Here is a 26,574-nt window from a genome sequence, read left to right on the forward strand (position 1 = left end):
CTTGAGGGACACAGAGTTCACAGCTAGTTCAGGTAATGGGATAAGATTCCCAGTTGAAAACATAGTTATGAAAATCTAGTCTGTGGATTTTTTGTTCACAATTTGACTTTTAAAGGTGGCCTTTAAAATTGTCTGGTTTAAGGATGGCTACTCGGAGTTCAGTGATGATGTGTTCAGGGAAGTTAAAGCGATCTGTCTTGAGTTTTTGTATGCTTCTGGAATTGATATCCGACTGGCGTCCACTCGTTCTTTTCCATCGGGATCACCCCATCTGTCCAATGTATCCGGCAGGGCTCTGTAAGCAGGTGATGATGTACATGAAGTTGGTGGAGGATCAAGTGAACAAACGTGATATTATAGGCAGATGTTACATGCAGGTGAACGAACCTTATTCTTTCCTTCAGCCTATTTACCCGATGAAGTAGGTTGTTGCCTATAGCCAACAAGAGACAACCGGTTTGATTTGTTCCACATCAACTCCAGCCATTACAAACAACCAAGCTCAATGTCCTGTATTACGTATCTGAATTATTCAGATTAACCCTGCCTTGGAACAATCATGGCCACTTTAGCTTCATTGCCTCTCTGACAGCTCTGTGTAGACGTTGTGCCGCCTCTGTGTTGATGTGGGTCATATCCCAGACGAATCAGGGCCACATTAAAATAGTTAAGTCAGACTTCAGACTGACACAGCTATCCACCTCTCAGCTTGTATATAAAACCAGAAAAATTCCCAGTTCTTTTGCTTGAGCTGGTTGAAAAGCACATTCCCAAATTGCAGCCACACTTTGTAAGCTCCTCAGACAGGTGAACAATGAAAAGTCTGTTTTAACTAAACCCATGCTTCTCCACTCCAAATCCAGTTAGTATCCCGGTCCCAAGATCATGAAAGCAAGCTAACTTTATCCGAGAATGAGTGCATTGGTAGATTGCCATGTCTGTGAAGTAGGGTTGATAAGGAAAGACAACTTGAAAACAAGCCCTGACTGGAAGATATGGGAAATCCAGTAGACTTCTGAGATTCACCTGGTAATAAGCAGTCTTCAGGGAAACTTTTTGAAAGCCTACAGCTCATCACCATGCTATGCATGGTTGGTCAGCTCTTAGATGATAAGCAAACACAATTCAGAAATACATAAAACCCTTCATGGATAATGACATCAGATCTGACAGCACCCTATTATCATATTAACATTGTTCTTTTTGTTAAATAGCCATTTATTTTTCTTCAAAGCCACTGGATGTATAAGCCGGGAGAGGCAATTTTGTAGATTTCCCTAATCTAAAGAAATATTTAGGTTTTAAAGCAATCTACCAATTTGCAGTAGGAAGTACAAACCGTTCGTTCAGAAGTTCTGTATTTTTTGATCAGTCAACCCTGCCTCGTTTCTGACTCTGTAAGCTATTATCCCAAATCAGAGCTCAATGGTACCAAAAGCCGTACTCTTTGCCTTTCCAATTGTTTGGGCCAAAAGTCATTAGTCTTTTTGTACGTTCGATACAGAAACAAGCATCAGTTGCAGTAAACCCCTATTATCATCGTGTTCCTGATAGAAGGTAGCAATGCATTACGTTGGAACAAAATTCGCCTATCATAGAAGTGGAAAGAGCATCTCTTCTGTTGGGCGACTCATGTTTCTGCTGCATCGTGCCTTTGATGTGTGTTTGCTGAGTTTGACGTGTCAACAAATGGTGGCAGCTGATATTGCAGGCAATTTCCCATTTCTGCTAACTTAAACTGAACAAGCAGGAGGGAGAAAGCAATGGTACAGTCTCTGTTGCTAGCCATTTGGTGTGCAAGTCATGGCATAATGTTTTTCGTGTGTAGGGTTATTTTCTCCATGCCATGCTTTTCAGGACTTGCAAATGCTGAACACGGATGGATCAAATTCTGTGCTGATCTACTTCATCTCCTTGTGGAGGAAGCAACCCATTTAGTATAAAAACGTTACTGTTATATTTCCTGATGACAGTCTATTTGTATCTTCTGATCTTGTGATGTATTTTGTACCTGTTCCCCTTAAGTGTAATTATGCTTAAAGAAAATACAGAAACTAATTTTAAGCAAATGTTCATTTCTTAGTGTCAAATTGTATTTCTTCCTCTTCCCCTCCATTGCATTCTTCAGAAAACTTGGCAAATTGATTGCAAACTATCCAAGTAGGGATCTCCCCGCAACCTGACACTCTCTCTCCCGCTCGCTCTTTCTTCCCTGAACCCCAACCCATTTTTCTGATAGTCCCCTCTCAGAGAATCCCCTTCTGAGACCAAAGTGTTAAAACTTCGCCAGAGGCTTGTTACAGCAGTACTGACGTACGGTATTCTTTTACGTGCTACTTGTTTATTATGTCCTGATCGTGAACTAATTCATTTACTCCTGTCTCTTTGCTTGCGCAGCTGCAAGTTGAGATCATGGATGCAACCGGCAAAAGTATCGAAAACCCTGTCCCTCTGGATATCATAATCATCGATCAGAATGACAACAGGCCCATCTTCAGGGAAGGACCGTACATTGGACATGTCATGGAAGGATCACCTACAGGTACGCTGATGTCAGCTATGCCTCCGTAAGCTCCTTTAGGCCCAATTTTGCCATCCGATACATGCATGCTTTTTCCTTTTGCTGAATGATTCGTGCCGACTCTGTAAGAAGGGCATGGCTCATTAACTCCTCCCTGCATACAGGAGATGTGGGAGGAGCCCTGTGGGCAAAGGGTAACGGTTTCTGGGACAGAGAAGTGTCTTCAGGGAAATCCTAGAAACAATATTGCTTGGGAAGAAAGCTCCCGGCTCAAGTTCTTGTTTTGTTATTTTGATCTGGGTTACCAAAAACGACAAACCCCAGGATAAAATTAAGGTTCAAACTAAATACAGCATGTGTGGCTTCTGCTCAGGGTGGGAATTGTGCCTGTTTACAGCTAGATTAGCTGCTAGCAGGATTTATGTGTTGATGCAATGCCCATGTGAGAGAAATGACAAGAATAAGTGGAAAACTGTATTGAAAAATGTGCTCATATTTTAGGGAAATTTTAGCTATTACAGCATGCTGTTACAACAACATAAAAATATATAGTGTAGACTGGCACTAATAGTGAACATTTCCTCGCTAGTCAAGTATATATTTGATGATTGTATGTGTTTCACTTGGCATTTTCTGTAAAATGAAGGGTCTTAGAACAGAACATCCTTCCAAATTGTAGCTTGGATGTGCATAGTCTGTCTGTCTTAACTCTTCCTGTGGTTACAGCTGGTTATATTCTGTGCCAGGTCCTATGTTTTGCAGTTGTGTAATATAGCTGTGAGTTTTTAAGTAACTGTTGAATTCTGCTCTGGAGTTATTTGCACTTCATTTGTATTTATTTGGTCAGATATAATTCTGATCTGATTTAAAGCAGTGTGAATGAGGACAAGTTACTTCGGAGTGACGGGGATATAAGTGGGATTACAACTGGACCATACATCTGTTAGTCTGTTTCTACATATTACTTAAAAAGGTTAAACCCATACATCTTAGCCAGGGAAAGCTGTGACTGAGTAATGACTCTGGGGTTTGGCTGTTGGCCACATTGCAATCTTTCAGGCTGCAATCAAATGCATATATATTATTTTGAACAATTAATATTTGTTTGAGCTCAGTATATGGGCATGTAACCAAGGGAAATCAGTTTCTCCTTCGCCTTTGATCTATTAAACCTTTCATAAGAACAGATATTAATCTCAGTTCAAACTTTATCATTGATGTGGTCACTAGACATCATTTAGGCTTTTCAGCAAGTTTTATGTATTAGTCCAGAGTTATTCTCCCCTGGTTGGCTTCCGATTTGAATTTCATTATGAGCTGCTGTCCTGTTTGATTAAAAGAGAAGGGTGTTCAGATAAATGTGCAATGTTGAATATTGCAGCATTTAACCAGTGGGCCAAGCACCAGCAGGGACATTTAGGAGATTGACCATCTTTTTATTTTAACCAGAGAGAAATCAGTGTCATGTTTAGCAGATTGATTATCCAAGTGGAAAATCAACTGTTTTCTAATGTTGTGTTTTGCCTGCTTCAGATCTTGGTGAACTGTGAGGAACCCGCAAGAACTTCCCCTAAAGTTTATTCCTAAATCCTCCTCCCCACCACCACCACTGTTCTCATTAAAGAGGAATGGGAGCTTCATCACTGATTGCACATGCACAATTATGAGAGTTCCTCTCCCATTCTTTTGTACACACCAATCAATAGTAGACAACAGAGTATGACTATTCCTAATCAGATCAAGCGGCCAGTTTCATTGCTTTTTTCTTTTTTTTTCCCTTTAGACTGCAACGTAAGCGATTTCTTGGTATGCATTGTTAAACCTATCATTCAGCAGGCCAGCTACTGATTTTACTTTCTCCAGATAGCTGTGCGGTATTTAAGAGCCATGGGGTTAAGGAAACAATGAAACAAATTGTGTGGTTGTTTGTGGGACTGGGGAGGAAGCCTTTGAGTATCCTGAAGTATATCAGTTTTTCAGATATCTAAACCCAGTGTCCAACATAGCAGCAAATTCCTATGAGGTCATATTGTGTAGTAGTGTAAGAGTGATGGTATAGCTGGGATGGACGACTGGATGAAGAATGCCATGCATTTGAAAGCTTGTCTAGCTCTATCCTAACTGTATAATCGGTCCAGTAAAAGATATCAACATATTTGTCAGAATTTGAACAAAATCTAGCTTTAAAACAAAACCCAAGGCTTCTTTATCCTAAAGTTCCCAGGAAAGATAGATACATAAATATATATGAATATTTTTATTGCTGTTAGCATCCAGAAATTAAAAATAAAAAGTCATCTGTAATACAGACATAAATTTAATTTTTTTGCAGTTTGCATTAAATTATTCATTCTTACCCAGGGAATATATAACTGGGATTTTACACTTGATTGGTGCTAAAAATTCAAATGCATTTTGGTCTCTATTAATTATCACCAAAAAGAAGAATGATCAGCATGGGAAAATATATAAAGTGGTTTCAAAATATGTAGGCAGCACGGTTGAACGGTCATATGCTACATAGTGAAAGGGAGGAAATTCGTTAGGAGCCAGCTGGAGCTGGGCATCACAAACCCTTAGTTGAGAGCTGGTTACCTGCAGGACGGTTTTCATGGAAGGTCGTGGAAGCACTTCTCGCTTGTGCTTTGATTCACATAACTTTGCATTGATAGGCCGTGTCCAGACGAGTGTGGACACCTGTGCTGCTGCTAGTTGTCCCCAGGGAACGCCTGTGCCACATGCCCTGTGGTGGTTACCCTTGGTGGGGTAGAGGAGGATGGGGCCAGCTACTGTGCTAGCCCCAGCAGCCTTACTTGGGATCCTAGGGGACTGGGGAAGCTGCAGTTGCATCACTCCTGCAGCTGGGAGCCCGGACGGCAGCCAGAGCATGCCTCTGGCCAGCCAGGCTCCAGTTTTAAGTGGCACGCACTACTGCCACCAGCATCGCCCCACACTTTTTTTTTTTTTTTTTTTTACTCTGGGATATCCCGGGGTCAAGCACCCTGGCTTGCTGCATTCCCCATGTTGCTGATATCCCGGGGTCAAAAAACCCACCTTACACTGCAAGGTAGCAATGTGGGAAATGCCCAAGTATGTGGTGCTGCAGACAGGTCTGCGGCATCGCATACTGCGCGGCCACACTCATCTGGACACGGCCAGAGAGGGTGGATTTGATGAGACTATGGTAGGCCTTTAATTTTTATGATTCTGTGTCTTGTATGTGGGCAAGCTGATTATAATTTATGGTTGTGTTTTGGGAGAAGGGGGAAGAGAAACAAGACACCATGCACAAGGTCAGAGTCGGAGGGAATGCGCCTGCTTACGTTTCTCCCAGGGAGGTCTTACTCTAAGTCCATTATAACAATTAACTCTGTGCCTAAAGAGTTTATAATGCAAAGTAGTCTTCATTAAGTATTCAGAGTACAGAGACGGGGCAGGGGGAACCATATTTTTGCTCACACCCTGTCAGCAGCAAATTAAACGTGGTTCAAACAGGGGCACTTTGCAGTGCCCCATGTATAATGCAGTTCGGAAGTCATTCGTGCCTATGGTACAGCATTTACATATCTGCCCAAATGCAGTGTCAACCTGGATGCACTGCATAAATACCCCGAATTCCCATTATTCCTACCATCTTCCAGCTTCACAATCCGTTCCGTTGCCATTAGTACTTTTTTTTGCCTTCCTACAAAAGGGAGTTGACAGGGTTCCCTATAAGTGCTTGAAGAGAATAGAGTCAGCAGCAGCAAGCAGACAACCTTGGCAATCTAGAGTAGCACTGAAGATGAAAGGATTTTTCTCTAGAGGGAAGGGTCTAGAAAGGTCCGATGGCTTGATTTGCCTGGAGGTGGTAAGAAGCTTGAAGCAAATGCAGTTGCCAACTGTCTGTAAATTTGTCTCGGGTCAAGCCTCTCAAGTAAATTTATGGACAGTCTTTAAAAAAAAAAGAAAAAAAGACCCTAACGAAGCTTGTCTCTAAAGTCCGTAAAAAAAAAAAATAGAGCTGTTCATAAAGATACTAAGAAACTGTGAGTTCAACTGAAGATTGTCATCGGAATGAGATGAGTGCAAGTGGTGATGGACAGGCAGAGCCCATACTGCTTTGCATCTGAGTGAGAGGCCAGCTCTGCAACTTTCAAGGAGCTCTTCATCACGTCTCCATCACCTCCTCTATCCTGCCACTGTGCACCTATAATGGCTGGTTGTCTTGAGGGTAAGCAGGGCACCAGACAGGTAGACTGAGGCACCAGACACAACAAGGAGGGGGGTGGCGCGATCAAAACACTTCAGTATTTTAAAACAAAAATGCTTGGTCATCAGTAAAAAGTCTGCAAATGTAGTCAGTAAAAAAAAAAAAATGCCCTTGGGTTGGCAACTCAGATTCTGGAGGGATACAGACTGAATTCTTTCCTCACCTTTGCCATTAACTTGTTATAGAACCTATGGTAGGAAGAAGAGAAGGATGCTCCAGTCATTTGCATGCTGCTGCAGGACATATAGGCCTTCAGTTTCTTGGTGCCTCTGTTCCCCATTTGGAAAAGGGTTAATTAGCACACCCCTTCCTCATGGGGGTTTTATAAGGGCAAATACAGTAAAAGCTGTATTAACCAGCATGAGTGAGGGAAGACGGGTGCCGGTTATCTAAAAATTCTGGTTATCTGGGCTTGCACGTAGCGGTGGTGTGGGATGGTGGCGGCCACCACCGCATGCAGACAGTTCTCCCCCCCTCCCTCCCCACGTCAAGCCCAGCGCCTGTGTGGCCCGCAGGGGGGAGCTACTGCCCTCGCCCTGCCTCACCCCCGCCCGGCCCTGCTCAAGAAATACTGGATGCGCATGACCATTAATAGAGTATTCTGGTTAGTAAAATGCCAGTTAACACCACTTAATTGTACATTGATGAATGTGAGACACAAAATCTGCGGTACTGTGAACCACACAAGCACCCATGGACTTGTCCACATTATTGCACCTTCCCATTCTAGCTGTCTTGTCATGGGTAGGTTGGTAGTGCCTAAGTGCAGATGCGGCATATGCCTGCAAGAGGGCTTTTACTGCTGGCTTAGCTACACCACTTTAGTGTCTGTCCTGAGATTCCTTCAGTAAATAAATGTGGCCTTCCAAATTTCTTCTCACAGAGTTTGTTCTTTGCTTCGATGGTTCCCTTTGTTCTTCATCCCAAGGAACTTTCTTGCTCTTCCTTCTTTTTCTCGTTTGTCTCAGTGTATCGTTGTGCTTGCCTATATTGAGGGTCATCCTTTTGATTTGCTATGGAAGATCTTCATGGCTGATCCATTTTCCAGCTCATATTTCTGTAATTATTTCTAGCCATTTGTTGTCCCGCTTCATGTTGGTATTTATCCATCTGGCTCCAAGCAAAAGCATTTTAAAATCTGAGAGAGAAAACAGCCCAGATCTCTGCAAATATGTAGCAGCTTGACAGCAAGATTGTCTTCCTTATTAATCAGAGTCCAAGTACTTTTGCTTTACAATGCTGTGTTTCTTTATCATTCATTCAGTTATGCTTTTCTCACTCAGCTGTTCATTCAGTTAAATCTTATGGTTTTAGTCTCCTTGTCTTATATACATATGGTTGATGACAAGGGCAAAGTAGGATTTCCAAATGTCCTTTGTAAACCAGTACAATCAGTGTTCACAAATTACCTGTCAGAGCACTGTACAACAGTATTGTCCAGTCAATGATGTTGTCCAGTCAACCAAGATTTCACATTGTTTGCATTTGTTTTCCTCTGTTAATCAGACGTTTGGGTTTATGCCTTTAACATTATTCATCAGATTCTACTATTTTTTTTGCCTGCTGAGCTCCCTAGTAGCTCCAGACAACTTTGTACAGTTCTTCACAAAGATCATATATATTTATACATACATGCATACATAAAATTATAAATATGTAATATGCACACACACACACACATATATAATATATATATATATAGACAGAATGAATTGATATTGACTATATAGCTATATTAATTGATTATATATATCAATACAATGTCAATATATATCAACATAATGTCCATTTATATATATTATTATTGCTTCATTGCTCCTTATTGGATTAAAGAGCAGTTGCTGAGATGCCATGTACTTAAAGTTTAAGGTCCCAGAAGAAACAGGCATTGCATTACATGCAGAACCATATATCTTATCACAATCGTTTTGATCTATTTCATTCACCTTTTAAATCACTTCCAAGCATTGAAATAACCCTCAGCACCAACATAAATCATATTCTTATGGGTCTCTGACTCATATCTGTCTTCATGATTACTGGACTTCAGTGTAACTTTCTCTGCACTCAGATATTATGGTGATGAGAGTCATATAACTTTACAGGTAGCAAGATACCTAGAGGGTTTTGAAGCCTTGTTTCAGGGATTCATGAGCACGTTATTATCTCACTTTTAATTATTCATTGTTAGATTTCAGTGAGTTTCTGCATTGGGGGCATACTTTTAGTACTGTCATAATCCCTTCTGGGACCTTTTGTGGGCTTTTCATTTATTTATTGACTATATAACTGCACTTACACTCTGTATATTGTTCATCACCAACACAGAGGAGTCATCAGTACATGGGGGTTAGAGGTAGCACTATGCATTCAAATAACAAGCACTTCATTTTTAATATCCAAACTGAGGGGTTTTTTATAGGACTTGCTTCAAATAAAATGGTTCAAGACAGATGTTCTAGCTTTTTGTTGTCTTTTGAAATGACTTTTTGTCCCCAGCGATTTGATAGTTGAGTTCCTTAATTAGAGGAAAGACACAGAAACCTTGGAGTGACATTATATTTTCCCTTTAAACTGAGAAATCCACCGCTATAGTGTGTGTGTGTGTGTGTGTGTGTGTGTGTGTATGTGTGTGTGTACGTGTACTAGGGCTGTGTAAAATGGCATCGTTCTGTTTCAACTTGAGTTTCGAGGTTTCCATGGAACAGCGTTTCGTTTAGAATTTCATTTAGATCTGAAACAGCTGTTCTGTTTTGCTTCACTGAAACAGTCAGGCTGTTTCGACGCTGTTGCAACGTTTTGCCCATTTGCTGTAACGGGGAAGCTCGAAACAGCCTCTCTCATCTGGCAAGCAGATGGGGGCCTGCAACCCTGGGGAGGGCTATGGGGGCTGTGCCAGTCCCCATGGGGTTGTGGGCCTCCGATCTGCCTGCCAGATGAGGGAGGGAAGCTGGGTGCTGCCCCCTGGGACCGGGGAGCTGGGGAAGGGACCTGAGCCTGGTTACTCGGTTCCCCTCCCCAGTGCTACGATTGGGCTGGGGAAGGAAAGTCAGTCCAGCTGGGCTGACTTCTCATCCCCAGAGCTATGATCAGGCTAGGTTGAGCTCCTTTCCCCAGCCCTATCATAGGACTGGGGAAGGGAACTGAGCGATTGGGCTGATCCCCTGCACTGTGATCAGCTTCCTGCAGCCCAGCCACGGGAGGTGGGGAGAGCCAGGGCTGTGCTCCCAGCTGAGCCACATGGGGCTGTGGAGCCACTGGGAGTACAGTCCTGGTTCTCCCCTGTCACCCACCCCCTGGCTGCTGGCTGCTTTGAAACTCAAAACGTTTTGAAATGTTTAAAACATTTTGACTAGCCCCATTTTGTTTTGAGGCTGTTTTGAAGCCCTTCATTTCAATTTGATTTCACTGTTTGAAGCTCAAAATGAGTCAAAACAGTGGCGAATTGAAACAGCCGGTGAAATTTCACACAGCCCTAATATGTACCATACTACTATAATTCAAATGATCATAAGTCTATATCTATATCTATATATCTATATCTATATCTATATATATATACAGACTCCATTAGAGTTCATTTCATATAGAGGTTCCAATACATTTATCCTACTAAGGTTAGACTACAGAAACAAATTAAACAAAACATAAGAATTGGAAATATGAGGTCTTTCTAGTCTTAGTAACCCAACAGATACACATATGCTTTTACTCTCCTGATAGTGATATGTTGCAGTGAACTTTACAGGTGCATCCCCATGGGCAGGAACCTGTTTCTTCAGGGACAAGTAGCAGCAGCAGACCTTGTACCACTGCTGCTTATCCCTGGGGATTGCCCGTGTCGTGCACCCTCTGGCTCATGGCAGTTTACCCCAGGTTGGGGAGGAGAGGCTGGGTCCAGCAACTGTGCTGACAGCAGCTTTACCTGGGGTCCTGGGGGCCTCTAGGAGTTGCACCCACAGTGCTCCTGCAGCGGGAAGCCTGGCTGACAGCCAGAGAATGGCTCTGGCTGGCTAGGCTCCAGTTTTGAGTGGCATGCCCTGCTTCCATGTACACTACCCTGCTTTTTTTTGGTGTGCATTTTTTTGACCCCAGGATTTCTTGGGGTCAACCTCCCCCCCCCCGATGCTAAAAAGTAGGAGTGCAGGGAATGCCTGCACATGTGGTGTGTGGCACCGCAAAATACTGCACTTCCACATTTGTCTGGACACACCCTATGAGTGCAAATAGTTTGTGGTTCTTTAAGTTCTCCCAAATTATATTCAATCCATATGGGCGACTACCATAATTCAGATGATCATAATTAAGAGTTTATGTTTGCATCTTTCTGGAGAACATCTTTACATCCATTTAGAAACCCTAATTGGAATATCAAAAGTTAGAGCACCGTGTTAAGTAGAGCATCCGGCACTTGTCTTTACCTGTTGGCAAGTCCTGCTGACTTATCTTGTTAGCACTGTTGTCTTGTCACATAGGACAAAAAAAATGAATTGGCTTTTACTTATGTGTTGTGCAGTGATCCCTAATGTAAGCATTAAGTGCAGTTTCATAGCCATGGCAATGCATCTAAAAAAGAAATCTGTCAGATTTCAGAGTGAGATGGGAAAAGGAAAATAAGTGTTAGGCTTAATTCATCTTTGCCAAAACTTTGCAACCCACTGAGAAAACAGAGCTCTAACTAGACCTAGATGAGTGAAAGGTGTGAATCATTAAGTAATGGTGAAAAGCTAAACTGGAATATACCCAATGAGATTGCCAGGCCATGCACTGAAGTGGGCTTCCCACAGTGAACTTTTGAATAGATACCAAAGTGAACATGAGCTACCCGTAGAATTAGGCTACGGGCAAGATGAACAAACACCACACACACATTTTTAAGTGCTCCTTAAAAAATCCTTGCAAGCATTAAATAAAGTTTTCTTCCAAGTAACCTCTGTCCTTACTTGTCAGCAAGTTTTATTACCTTGGCAAAATCTAGCTCTGACAACTTTCTTCTAGCACCCCCACCCCCTTCAGTTTTGTTGCTAAACCTATTCATAAGAAAGGCTCCCAACTTTTTGAGATTAGCAACCAAACTAGACTAAGTGGCAGTTAAGATTGCCTCCTGTAGGTCTGAAATCTGCAAAGCATGAAAATAAGAAGTTGAAGGGAAAGACCTGCAAATCCTTTGCACCTTCATAATGCCAATAATGAATTCTATAAAGCATTCACTTTTATCTTCAACAGATACCAAATGACAATATGTACCCAGACTCATTAAACTTGCAGTCATACAAAACCTCTTCTCTTAGTTATATCAACTGATCAGAGCACCTGGGTTTCATATATTGTATTCAGTTTGGAAGAGGTAGAGCGTGTTAGGAGGGCCTGTCATTTCTTTTGTCGCTGCTGTACACGACCATTTGAGGTGACAAAGGACAGGCTAAAGACATGCATTAAAAGAAGAGACTTTGACCACAATGACTAGAGGTTGCCCAGGTGAGTTTAATCAAAGGTGAAATCCTGTGGTTGATATACCCAAGGAACTCTCCTTATATGAGCCTAGAAGAAAATGCAGCCATCTGCATTTATATTTAAGAGGGAACAACATCCTTACACAAGGAAGAAGACTACTTATAGTGAGAAAGATAGTATTGGGCATTATCTCAGGGACCCAAATTAGGTTCCAGAATTTGGAAGAAAAAGAAAGAGAAGGAACCACATTCAAAGACCTGTCACTAGTGTTTTGAGGACAAAGACATCCAGAACCAAAGCATGGACAGAAACAAATTATTGAATATATCTGCAAACCTGAAAATAGACCCAGGCAGGAGGGGCAGAAAGCAGTGAAAGTTTGTACATAAGAGGAAAGAGCTAAGTAGTTAAGACAACTTCCCAGGCAAAACTATTAAATTGCTTAAAGGATTTATAAATCAAGTCAGATAAGTATTATGTAAAGTACTTTAAATCTAATAAGTGACAGAGTTAATGTGCAAAATATTTGCATACCACATTGCGGGAAGATTGGCAATAGTGGAAATGGGATTGTTGGAATAGCTTTTAAGAAAAGGGGCCAGATTCTATGCTATTTTTGGCATTTAAAGCTTTCTGATGCATTGATTTTGGGCATCTCCTGGTGCTCTCAACTCCTGGCTTGTCTGCACATTAACACCTTTAAGTGGCTTAAAGGACTTGTTAGGTGGCTCAGTGTCATGCCACTTCAGGGCAAGTTTATCTCTTGATCCACATAACCTAGCTCCTGTTCCATTAGGGCAGGGCTGGGTAATTATTTAGGCCCATGGGCCACAAAGCTTTTGCTGAGCTGTTGTGGGCCAGCTCAGCAGCACCCCCCACCCATCCCTGCACAACAGCTCACAGAGACTCCGGTTGTGGCCCATGGGCAGGCGGGGAGCTGTGTTCAGGAGCAGAATGGGCAGCCGAAGCCAGAATCACGGGGGGAGGTGGTGACAGTGGGGCTGGCAGCATGCACCATGGCCTGGGCTGCCCCGCATCTGGGCCAGGTGGGACCAAGGGACCCGCTGCAGGCCAGAAAGAATCCCTTGGTGTGCCCAATCTGATCCAGAGGTCATATTTTGCCCACCATTAAGGTATAGCCACTCCCCACAGATGGGCCCTCCAAGTTGAGGATGTGACTCCAAGATAGCACTAAGCCAATCAACACTGTGGCTCATAGTGTAATGTGTAACAAGGTCCTAAGTGGACTTGTCTAAGTGTGATCCTACTCCACCCTGATCAAGTCCCTGAAAGCACTGTAATGCATCCACTTTTGTAGCACACCATTATCTTACTTTTAAGACCGAGTCACAAAGAGCAGTGGGGAGGAGGAAGACCCGCAAAGAGCAGTGGGGAGGAGGAAGACCCACCCACCTTTTCATGAACTGCTTTTCAGGGGCTTGGGCAAGATGCAATTGAATCATTCAGGTGTCTATGTCCACTTCGACTCCTGAAAGGTAGAACTGAATCTGGCTCAGCGTATGAGAGTATATACGTATTTTCAAATCTGTGGGTTGGCCTAACTTCAAGATGAAACGTGAATTTAAATGTGTTGAATGAATTACTTTGCATTGCAAATGGAATTATGTAAATACAAGATACACCTGAGTACTCAGTTGAGGAGCTCTTGAGAAAGCACATGATGTTAGGATGTGAAGAAGGATTGGGGAAGTTAGCTTACAGTGAAAGGGCTGGTATCCATTACAGAGTGTTGTGTAGGATATTTATTTTCAAGGCAAACCAGGGACAATCAAAGCTGCTTCTTCTAAAGTGAGTTTTTTCAAGAGATTCAAGGCTTCAAAGTGTGGTATAGTTGATCTGGGATACGATATGTAGCTTCTTTTATTTGTTTAGCCTAATAATGTGTGGTTAGACCTGTTATACCGAACCCCAGAGGTGGTTTATTTTACCGGTGTATAAAAAGATTCCCTATGTAAACAGGGCCACATTTTGTACAGGGCCTCATTCTGCCTTCCTTTTTTCGCAGCTTGTTCTTGTGCACACTAATTGTATTGCCTCCTCATTTGTAACCATAATGAGGGCAGAAAGAGCTATTAGCGACTGTCTCTTGCCAAAGGAGCGAAAAAAAGGGGGAAAGATATTTATGATGCAAAATTGTCATGTGTTAAATGGCAGCCACTTCTCAGAAGCTGCACAGGAGGCTGCAATTCACTCTGTAACATTCACTGGTAACCTTGTGATTGGAAGTGATATAACAATATATTTCCCTACAAAGTTTTCATTCAAGGGGTTTATTTCTAGCTTGTTAGGTAATGTACTGTTGTGTGGGCTGGTCATTTTCTAGGGAATAGCTAATGCTCAAACTCTTACCAAAGCAATTCTAAGATGTGTGCTCCAGCTGATCACAACGGACTGCAAACTCCCATCAGATGTGTTCTTTCTTGGACAAATTGGTCACTTATTCACAATGGCCAGTGCACAAAAGGTAATCTGTGTTCATTTGCCAAATTTTAGAGTTGATTAATACTGGCCCTAGCTTCTGTTAAAGACTGAAATCAATGTAAATATATCAGTATTTAAGATATGGACCTGATTCACTGAAGCCAATGGGATCCTTTCTACTACCTGTAATGAGTTTTGGATTTAGCACGAGGTATTTTATAGTGCTATGCTCTCCACCGTTTGTACACGCTGTGATCCCTGCTACAACAGAGAAAAGTCTTGAGATATTTTTTTCCCATCTATCCATAAAGAAAGGAAAGTCTGTGACTACCGTAGATGTGATCACAAACCCCACATTGAATACCTGTGTATTCCTGATAAACTTAAGTTAGTCAGCAAAGGTGTGTTTTAGCCTCCTGGATTGCACAGAAGTGGTCATTTGGAAATGTCTAACAATCTCAACCCGCTGCACATCTAGGGCTGCTTAAATGAACTGAGCTGTCATCTCATTGCATTTGCTGGAGGCATTTAACGGAAATGATTTTGAACACATTTGACTTTATTATGCAACTTGTAACAATATGTTACAAGCCCAATGGGTTAAAAGCCTAACCACGGAGGTGGGGAAAATTGCTTGTGAATCGCATTAAAAACAGCAACTTGTTTTCCATTAAGCACAATAGCCTGAATACATTGCATTCCAACTGAGGAGCCCCAAAGCAGAACTGATAGAAGATGTCTGTAAATAATTACTAGAAATAAAGGGACATTTAAAGTGGCACACAGAACAGAATTAAGAACGGTGGCCTAGAGGAATGCTCAATATAATAAAATAATAATTTGTAAAAAAAAAAAAAATGGGTAAGGCATGAGCAAAGGTCTGGTGCACAGAGCATGTATTATTGATAACTGTATGCTATATAATTGTACATTGCTCTCATTCAGACAAATGAAAATTGGGTTATAAAGACCGCTTCTGCTTCTCAAATGCAGCATGCAAGGCCGCCTTTTTTCAATTAGCCTCACAACAACAAGAAAGTTAGCACACGACTGAATAGAAATGAGATTGCGTTCCACAGGTAAACATCAAGAGACACCAGCAAAGGTAAAGTGTGCAGAGATCTACCTGGAGAAATGGGCATGCATCATTTTTTCCGCTTGATGTGCTGCTGTTGTAGTCATCTTTGTTTGATGGATGTCTCAAAGATTATGACAATACTTTCTTCCCCATGCATTTCCTTATTCTTTGAGATCAGTGGGGGGCGGGGGGGTGAGGGGAGAAGGAAACTTAAACTCTAAAAAAATGAAAATTGCATTGAATTAACATGAGAGAAATGACAGGCATTCTTGAAATAGCTGTCCTGCAGCCAGCAGACATGCTAGAAATAACTTCTAAGGGAAGAGGTTATTTGGTGATTAGTGTGTCTTTACTCCCAGGTTAAATCAAGGAAAGGAGCGTCAGTCTCTGTTTCCAGCTGTGCCAAGGCCACCCTTCTTGTCTGAGACTCGCTTTCACTCCTAGGAGCCACCAATATTCTGAATATTTAGGTTAGGGTGTAGCGATGCATTTCTTTTTCACTGACAAAAAAATCATGCCTTTTCCTGGAAGACTGAATTCATAGAAGAGGTATTCATTTCAGACCCCAAGCTACATAAAAAAAAGACAGGCGGACGGTGTGCTACCATGTAAGGCCCCCATGAGTACACCATGTAGGACTGAAGTGAGACATAAGTGAAGCCACCAGACATTGGGGTGACTCTTCTTCTGAGTAAAACTGGGTAATCTGCAAATTACGGAAAACACGTAGACTTTTTTTGATGGGGTACGCATTTACTCCATAGAAACATTTCACTAAGTATATAGCGCTTCTTAATACACAGGATTTTGGGTTACTGTTTTAATAAACATGGCGCATAGCTAGCATTTGTGACCATGCTGAGAGAATCACATCTAAAATGCAGGAATCAAGAATAGATAAAAATGAATGAAATTGGAGACATTTTTGGTAGGTTATTTCAGCAGATTTACAGATTCTAATGATGGTATTCAAAGTAAAACAATGAACAAACAAGTTCAAGACCACATCAAAAGCACGTTTTGTGTGTGTAAGAGTTTATAATGAGTTTCAAACCATTATGAATGCTTTTGATATTGCTTGTACTACTGTGAATCACGATGAACTCTTTTTGGGGCTCGGGCAAAAAAATGAGTGTTTTCACTGGATTTCCAAAGGTAGGTCCCAAAGCTAGACTTAATGATCAGGAGTCACATGGAAGTTTGCATGACCTCATTTGTTGAGCCGTTGTGAAATTGTTTTGTACAACATATATATAGCGAGATAGCAAAAAGTAAAATAGTGCTGTTGGTTGTAAATTCCAGCTACACAATTCAAACTGGATTGTAAATGAAATCCTTGATTTCGTGTCTGTCAGACTGTGTAATGTTTCTACTTTAATGGGCACAATTTGCCAAAACCAAGAAGCATAGAGTCTAATTCTCTTGTGTCTTGAATGTTTTATACTGATTTAACCTAAATTACTTCAGTGGACTTACTCCTAACATAGACTGGAATAAGCAAAACAAGTGAAACTGTCCTTAAAGCTTCTTTTCAGTCTGTCCTCAACCTCTCTCTTCCAAAGAGGCTTTATCAGATCTGAAATTTTCTTTAGTTTCCATTTTTTTTAACTGTTAGAAAAAAAAGTAATAGGTACATTCATTTGCTGTTGAAGAATTAATAACTCTCCTAGGAATAGCTGGTTAGGGTCAGAAGTATTTACAGTAAAGACAACAGATGCTTTGAAATGAGATCAGTTTGAGCTGAACCTCCTAAAAAAATCCATATCCAAACTTTCCTGTAGGTGAATGTTCAGACTGGGATTTTTGCAAACATCAGCTCATGTATTTTGATCTCAGTTTATAGAAGTACTTACAGTTTTTATATTAATATAGTATGTGTGTGTGTTTATACTATAAAAGTTTATACACCCACACATATATCACTTTTATTTATAGTAAACTTCCAGCTGCATAGGGTTTGGTTTTGTTTTTTCCTGAGATCAATGCTGTACTCCATCACAAAGTGCCCTTTCTTGCAAACTTTATGCAAGCCAAGGGTCTTGAATTTAATCTGTGGTGTTTCTAAGGTATCTTGGCATGGATGACAGTCATTATCTGCTCTACACAAAACAGAAATGCACATTTCTCCTGTCATAGTAAAGCTGGTACCTTTGTTTTCAAACATGGGAATCAGCCAGAAACCAATAAGATAATTATGCCAAGCTACTTTGGATCATTGGCGGGAGACTGCTCTAAAATTTGGATCTATCTTTCTATCTACCTATGAAGTGTAGGTAGACAAATATCAAACCTTACTGTGTCAGGTGTTGTACAAACACATAAAAAGAGGCAGTCCCTGCCCTGAAGTTTACAATCTAAATAATATGTATGAAGTATAAACCTAGGTGTTGGTGTAGCAGCATCTAGTTGGCCAAGAAATATATATAATCTCTGTTTTCTAAACTGGCCTATACTCATGGAGGTCCGCAATGGGAAAGGGCTGTTAGAGCATCATCTGGTCATTGAAAAGTGTCCAGCCAAGGTACTGTGGCCAGACCGGGGCAAGCCATCTTGAGCAAATTTAAATGATCTCAAGTGTGGCAGTTAGCAGGAAACTGAAACGGACTTTAGCGTATGAAAAACTGGAAGAAGTAGGTTGCAATTTATTCAAGAGTTCAATTATGCTTGGCTCTCCACGAAAACAGGTTAGCTTTAGGAAGTGCTCCAGATAGCCTCAGGAGCCAGAGGGCGGGATTAGAGACTATGGGTAGGAAATGGAGAAACTGCACAAAGCCCTTTGTTTGACTTTATTTTATTTTGCATATGTGAGAAAAATTGACTGTTTTTCTTACCGCTTGGTCTATTAAAGTGCTCCATTATCTCTTTCAGTCCTTCGCTCACAGAACGCATACACCAAAAATCACAATCTCATGACCTGAGCCATGTTAATAGTGCAGGTTATTAAATACATCACGTTTCCATGCTGTTGCACTTCATTTGCTAAAGAGATTGTGGTGTAATGTACTTCCAAGTATTGAACAGTCAAAGCAAAGAAAGATCGTTGCTGGAGAGGCATTTATACCATACCATTGGTTCATTAATTAGGAACAAGCATGTTTCTTATTCTTAATTAAGTAACAAATGAATTTTTAAAGAAATGCTGCATTCCTTTCTGGGTAGTGAAGATCAGGGGCTCAAGCATGGTTATATAATCTGTATGTAATACTTTTTTATTTATGCAGTGACCCAACAAGTGTTTTATGGGTCTGTTTATGCATCTGTTCATACGTCCTTGGAGAGGCAGGTCTTAAAACATGCAGGCAGCTTGGAGCCAGGGGACATCATTAATCTATATAATCAGTTCATTCAGGGCTGTCCAACTCCTAAGCCCCGGGGGTTTGTACCAGTCAACTCGCAGGCCATCCATGCACATGGAGACTCCCTCCCTCTTCTCCCCCACTGTGCAAAGTCTTGCCCCCACTTTGCCATGACGAGGGTGGGCGAGCAGTTCCCCCCCTTCCCTGTTGTAATGTGTGGGCCCACAGGTGTGATTCTCCCTGCCCCTCTATAGCAATATGCTCATTCCCAGGCACCCCTGTATGGTGAATCCACATGAATGCAATCACCCATGCATGGACCTGCTCTGCCCCCACTCTGCCCCATTGGCAGCCCCACATTTACCCTCAGCTCCCCTGGGGCAAAGGTAGGAAGCAGCAGCCAGAGGAGGGAGGGGGGAGCCCAGCGGCTGTGGCTCCTGTTGTAACCGGAGTGGAGGGGCAACGGTAGCTGAGCCAGAGCCCGGGGCCCACAACTTAACCCCTTGCCTGCAACCCCATCGGTTGCTTGCTGGACAGCCCGAGTTAATCAAATGGTCTGATGTAATTTAACTGAAATATTGTCAGCAAAATGAACTTGAAATATGCAGCTATGTCCAATATCTTCCAGACCTGGATGGCATTTCATATGTCTTCTTGATGTGCTACTGGCTGTAAATGATCTTAGTCTGTTTCTGTTTGTGTAGATGTAAATCATTGTTTTTAGATTTTGCCTTCATGGCTCTTCGCAGGCTGACAGCCCTGTAGGCTGCATGGCGCGTTGTACTGTAAGTCAGTGGACTGTCGGCTCCCACACAACTATATTTCATTTGAGCCCTTTAATGTGCATGCTGAAAGTAATAAATCCTCCCAGCTTTGCAATCATGGGCCATAAATTTATTATATGATTTGGAGACTGATGATCTTCGATACAGTAGGTGAGGGCCTAGTCCCATGCTGTCCTCCCACTCAACTGGACGTAAATCCTGCTATTGTGTTACTAGGTATTATAACAATGGAACATCATTTCCTGTGACAGTAATGCTATGGTGCATCCAGTCTTCCAAACGCTCAGTGGAGAAAGGCCTATAAATTGTTAGTGCAGGTGGGTTTAGTCTGTCTTAGTATGGATTGCCTGAATCAATCAAAAGAGAGAGCTGCGCTACCTTTATTATCAAAGACCCTGCGTAACTCAATAAAAGCAGATTGCCTGAGAAGGACAGGATTATTTATTCCTCTCCTGGTTGATCTGATTTTCCTTGTATTGTTTTGAAAAGAAACTGTCGGCCAGCTTCAGAACCACAATGGTAATGTGATATTTTTAAAAAGTGGGCACAGACCAGGTGTATCGTTGCTCTTCTCCCTTCCCTTCATTTATTTATTTTTTAAATTTCTATCAGAACAGGTTTCTTGGGTTCAGCCCTGATTATACTGTTAACCTAAAGAACATCCCTTTGCTGGGTGAAACTGCCTACAACCAAAAGTAGAACTGATCCTTTGAAAGGAATAAAATACAAAAGGTAACAGAACATGTGTGGCCAAGTGGGAAATTATTTACTTTTTTTTTCTCCCCAATTTGATCAGTTTAGTTTCTTTAGTTCATTTTTAGCATTCATCATAGTGCATTTGACTACTCACAGTATTGTAGAACAATTCGCCACACAAAGGAGTTCAAATAAATGCATGCATTATAATGCCTAATTTATTTATGTAATTTACACATTTTGCATTTGCAAATTCAGCATGTTTGTTGCATATAGGGTGTCCATTTATGCATTATTCTTAATTTGTGCACACGTGGAAATAATACATATGTATGAAGAGTGAATCCGTATCTGAACAGCAGTCTTCCAGAGAGATCAGCTATAGATATATGGAAATAAAATTCACGTGCAAACTGTGCCTTTGTTTTCAAGAATCAAGGTCTTGGATAAGCACCCCTAGAGTGCTTGACCCAACACAGAATGCACAACGTTCTCTGCTGTAAGAGTATCACAATAGAAATTAAGGTTTTGTTGCATATCATGCCTAGCTAAAACTTGCATTGAAGTCAGTAGGTGTACTGGATATGCAAAAGACCAGGCTCTGAAACATGCACAGAAACTCAAGTTCAGAAGATACGTAGAGAAGTTAAAGGTAGAATCGTAAATGTATGCGGATTTTTGATTTTCCATCCGTCTTTGATGGATAGCTGATGAAAGCTGCCAGTAGAAAGTATGTTCTTAAGATGGATTAGGAAGAGTAGAGAGGAGTAATTATCTAATACAATAATCCTGTAACTCAAAACACAGAAAGTCACCTACTACAACGATTTAGCCTTCCAGCTGTAAAAAATTCTGTCTATTCATTTAAGTGATTGATAGTAAAGGAAGTCAAACCATTTTTAAATTAGTTCTGAATTACACTATTTTATAAACTACTTGTATTGGAAAGTAAAGCTTTATGGCCTAATTTAATCCAGATGGATTTGGGTTTTGACATGCTGCATCATCTTGAGAGGTCAATTTCATCTCTTTCTGGCTCAGTTTCCCCCAACCCTCTTTATTAAATAAGGGTGGGAAAATTATGTGATTACCATAGTCTTGGCCAATGTTGAGGACATCTGGACCTAAAAGCTAACATTGGTATACTAGAATGGGTTGGGGCTGTAGCAGACTCAAAAGGAGGTGGATTCTGATTCAGAATATAGTCAACTGTGGATTACAAATACTTTTCAGAAGTGCTGTAGAAATGATCTAGACGACATTAAAAAATTTTAGAAAAAAAGCAGAAGAGTACAACCTGACATTGTAGTCTACGTATCTGTGGCAACTTGTTCTGAAGCAAAGACTTATTTTTTTAATATCGAATTAAAATTTTTCTTCAGTGTTGTTTGTTTAACTATACTAATATATACAGTCCATCCTGTCCACAGTTTTGCATCTATATTTTTTTACTATGAAGGACAAGAAATGGGAAAAACATGGAAGTCTCATTTAACAAAATATTTTGAGGTTTTTAAAAGTTGGCTTTATTTTGAGTTAGAACGACCATAAAAAATTTGAAATTCTCCCTGAAGGAAAATGCATTCAAAATTCAGGTTCAAGTCCACCAGAATCGCTTGTATCATTTAAAAAAATTACAATAAAATTTAAATATATGCAACTATTTACAAACTCCCTGCCCCCAATCTGTCAAAATCAACCTGATTCTGCAAACTACTTCTATTTCTCTAGCACTGCGCTTTCCAACAGTGTCATATAATCTGACAGGACATGGTTCTGCCAAAATTTGTTTGAAGAGCTCTATCAGTGCCTCGTAGCTTCATTCATATCTCATTTCTATGTGTATAACTCATCACAGCCATACAGGAACCAAGGCAAGATGCATGGGCATGATTTAATGAGGCCACACATGTATTAACTCACCAGAGAACACTACTGTTTCCTGCTTGGATAGGTGCACCCCATAATCTCAAATAACCAGGTACCCACGTGATACCTTCTGATGTATAATCACTGAGCAACCTTCCCCCACCCCCCGATTTATGAATCCTCTTGCCTTATCAGTCTCCAAATGTTTGGCAGCTTGTCAACATACTTTTCACTGAGACTTTCCAGCCTAGTGACCCCAAAAGAGATGTCCCAGATCAACCCTATGTCCCTCTTGGCTCAAAAGATCAAGCCTTCACCTTTAGAAATTGTAAAATCATTTTCAGCGAGGAAGAAGGAATCCGCAGCACACAGACAGGCTGGGGAGTTCCCCTCTTGAAAGCACAGAGGCGGAAAGGGATCTTGGAGTCATTATTGACTCCAAGATGAACATGAGCCACCAATGCCAGACTGCAGCCAGGAAGGCCAGCCATATCTTGTCATGCATCTCAAGCCGGTCCAGAGAGGTGATACTTCCCCTCTGTGTGACTTTGGTCAGGCCGTAGTTGGAGTATTGCATCCAGTACTGGGCACCGCACTTCCAGAGGGGTGTGGCCAGCCTGGAGAGGGTTCAGAGGAGGACCACCCGCTTAATGAGAGGGCAGCAGGACAGGCCCTGGGGGACTGAGGGACCTGAACCTGTTCAGCCTCAACAAGATGAGGCTGAGGGGGGACCTGGTGGCTGACTACAAACTCATCAGGGGAGATCATCAGCAAATAGGAAGAGCCCCATTCTCCCCAGCACCACCTGGGGTGACAAGGACCAATGGTAATAAGCTGATGGAGAATAGGTTTAAGCTAGAGATCAGAAGGCAATATTTTACAGTTAGGGTGGCCAGAATCTGGAACCAACTTCCCAGGGAAGTGATCCTCACCCCTACCTTGGGCAAATTCAGAGGAGGTTGGATGATCACCTGTCTGGGGTCTTGTGAACCCAGCATTCATTGCTTGGCAGCAGACCTGGAAGTGGACCAGAAGCACTTCCATTCCACTTCTGGGTCCACTGGTCAGCATGCCCACGTACCGCGCCCCCCCTCCGGTCCACTTCTGGGTTCACCGCTGAGCACATGGAGGCCCCCCCCGCCGCATTCCTGTGGGACACTCCATGCAGCCCAGCATCATGGTGATCATGAGTCATGCCTGTTACCTCAAGGCATGTAGAAAAAACATTTAAAGCTGTCTCTACATGCAAATTGCTGATTTTTCTGAATCGGCATCGAATCTTCGGATTCAAATTTCGCCGAATCAAATCAGGGATAGTGATCTGAATGAGCGAATCAAATCACTGTCCCTGATTCAGACCAAATCTGAATCCCGCTTCACGCACCCCTAATAAATCCTTTATCCATTCCACTCCCATGATAACTGTTTTCTGGACACTGCCTATCAGAGAAGGACACCTTAAAGAAGTCATTATCTCCTCCACTTCTGCCTGTAATAGAAACCCTTCCCAGGTCCTTCGTTACTCACCCTCCCCGTATACACATGCGCACATATGCTAAATGTAGTAGTAGGCACACTGATTTTGGTGGCAGTACTACTGATTTACACCTGTCTGAGTTGGATGAAATTAGGATTCATTGGCTATTTCTTAACAGGTTTTGTTCTTCTGTTCCTCACCTGCTACAGGAAATCATAACAAATGCCTTGGCTTCATAGCATCGCTTTATACTGCTAAAAGTTTTTAAATATAGAGTTCTAATTGTTTTTCTCCTAGGAGGTTATCAGCACCTTTTACAAGGAAGTTTAAAAGAGGCATTATTAATGCATTTAGGGCCTAACATTTTCTAGCTTTTCTATATAGTGTATCATAGTTGAATATAATGAGATCATTATGAATTCTGTGGAAGTATAAAATATAGTCAAGGGGTATATAGAGAGGGCAAGATTGTCAGCTGATATAAAATAGCGCAGAAATAATGATTTCAGTGGTGCTATGAAAATTTACATCAGCTGACGATCTGGAGATTCGTTAGAGTTTGAACATTTGTGAGTGGTAAAGCAGCATTCAGTTGAGCAATGATTAGTGATAATTTCCTTTTCTTACATCATTATGATGAGATATGTAAATTTAAAATATTTCTATATTGGTTTAACTTTAATGGTTATTTACCAAACGTTGGCACAGTCAATTCTATGTAGAATATGCCGCTCTACACAGACTAATAGTAGCTAAATCAGGCTATGTCATATTGTTATGGGAATTTCACAACACTTGAAATAAAATCACTTATACCATTAATTCATAGTATGAGAGCATGAAAACTAGTGGCTGTGTTTCTCAGGGTATTTTCAGACTTAATCACAGATGAATACTCTGCCTTCACTTACAGAAAAATGTATTTGAGCGCAAGGCTGGGAATAAGGCTTCTCAAGGTCTGGTTTAGAAAAGGATTTTGTAAACCGCCTCTGCATTGGCATTTCAGGTACAAAAATGGGAATGATATTTTTTCGCTTCCCTGCCTCAGGATTGATGTCGTCTAATTGCTTATGGTCTAAGCAGTCCTGAGCCACCTCAATTCTTACTGACATTTGTACACCCTGCTCTGACTTTCATCAATGTATGTGATCCTCCAGATCAGATTTTTTCAGCCAGAGCTTCTCAGGATATAAATGGCAAAAGTCCCATTGATTACAGTGGAGTTAAATTCATCAACATCTGCTGAAGTTCTGGTTGGTATTCCCCCCATCCACCTCCCAAGCAATGTCTTTTTTGGAACTTTGCAGTCAAAACTTTTCATCCAAAAAAATCAGCAATTTAGTTATCAACCTGAAAGCTTTGGGCTTTCAGGTTTGACAAACAGGAGCATCATCTTTATGCTAAGTAGTACGATGACAAAGGTGTCCTGTATGCGCTTAACATGCCTGTCATGCCTCTTGAAGGCACGTTTACAGGGGTCTGACATTTTGATTTTGTAAACTTTGGCTTTCATGACAAGACCAATGGAAATACTGCATAATTAAAACAAAATGTAGACCAAAACCAAGCATGTAATTCAGTAAGCACTTCTCTTTCGAACAAACAAAACAATCCCCTTGAAGTATTTACAATGCAAACATTGTAGCATTGTACTAGCTCAGATGAATGGATAGGAACAGTTAATTGGAAAATGACTAAGTGAGACTGCCCATTACTCTATTTTCTCTGGTCAGACTTGAAGAAAAAAGCAAACTATAATAATATTTAAATAGTAAATATTTAAATATATAAGCAGAGTGAAAAACACATTTACTTTTCGGTAATTTTCTATTTGAATGATCAGAGGTATTGTTAGTAACACTGGTAGGGGGAATTTCATTTTCATTTAATTTTAGGCTAAGGCTCTCTTGTAAAGAAAACCTACATAATTAATTAAATGATTCGATGTAAAATGCACCCTCTATCCATGGGGTCATATGATTTCTTCTTCATTGCACACCTACTATGTATTATCTTCCAGGGCACTCAAGGGGATAATGTCAAGTACCCAGACAAACAGTATTTCTTGGCTTCAACGCTTTAGGCTTTAAAAGGTCAAATTATGCTTGACCTCAGGCTGGGAGGTTGATTTTTTTTGTAGAGTGAAGGGAGAAAACAGTGAATTCACTTTATCGAGCCTTTTCCAACCTTTCCCAAAAAAGATATATTGATTTGCTGTTTCAAGCAGTAATCTATCGCCCATAGTGCCAAAGAGCTCCCAAGGGTTTTAGAAAAGTTGCCAGAACTCAATATATTTTTTTATAATATGAATCCTATGATGTTGGGTTTCAAAAATTCTGTTGAATAAGCATTTCTTTTACCACCAGCTCTTATTAAGACCATCTTTTACTTAAAACAATTCCTCATTTCGAGAAAGTAATTCTTTAAATGTCCTTGTTCTTTGTCTCTATGCCCAGTTATCTGTATATATCTAGACTCTTTACGAGGCATTTGAAACCAGCCATTTGGTGAGCTGTGTCTTCTTGTAAGGTGACAACTCTTTGGTGAGGCTGAGTAGGATGCTGTTAAACGGGGTTGTGCTCCAAGTTCCTGCGAGAGAGCTGGGGCCATGAAGACCTTCCTAGAAGTGGTGTATTTTGTGGGGATGGGTAAGCTTTGGAAACCAAAGCCCAGACCTTATTTTCCTTCCCTTTTGTTGGAAGAG

The 26,574-nt window shown here is 41.2% G+C and overlaps 1 protein-coding gene across 1 annotated transcript in view; it reads left to right on the top strand.

The window, feature by feature from the left end:
* CDH13 (cadherin 13) overlaps window positions 1-26,574 on the top strand; it is a 758,015-nt gene that overhangs the window by 437,409 nt on the left and 294,032 nt on the right. The window contains exon 6 of the mRNA XM_019535944.1: window positions 2,398-2,542. Within this exon, the coding sequence (XP_019391489.1) occupies window positions 2,398-2,542 (145 nt within the window). The remainder of the gene's footprint in view (window positions 1-2,397; window positions 2,543-26,574) is intronic.

Source organism: Crocodylus porosus, unplaced genomic scaffold (assembly GCF_001723895.1).
Source record: "Crocodylus porosus isolate Cpor-Errol unplaced genomic scaffold, CroPor_comp1, whole genome shotgun sequence".
In the NCBI taxonomy this organism is placed as follows: domain Eukaryota; kingdom Metazoa; phylum Chordata; order Crocodylia; family Crocodylidae; genus Crocodylus; species Crocodylus porosus.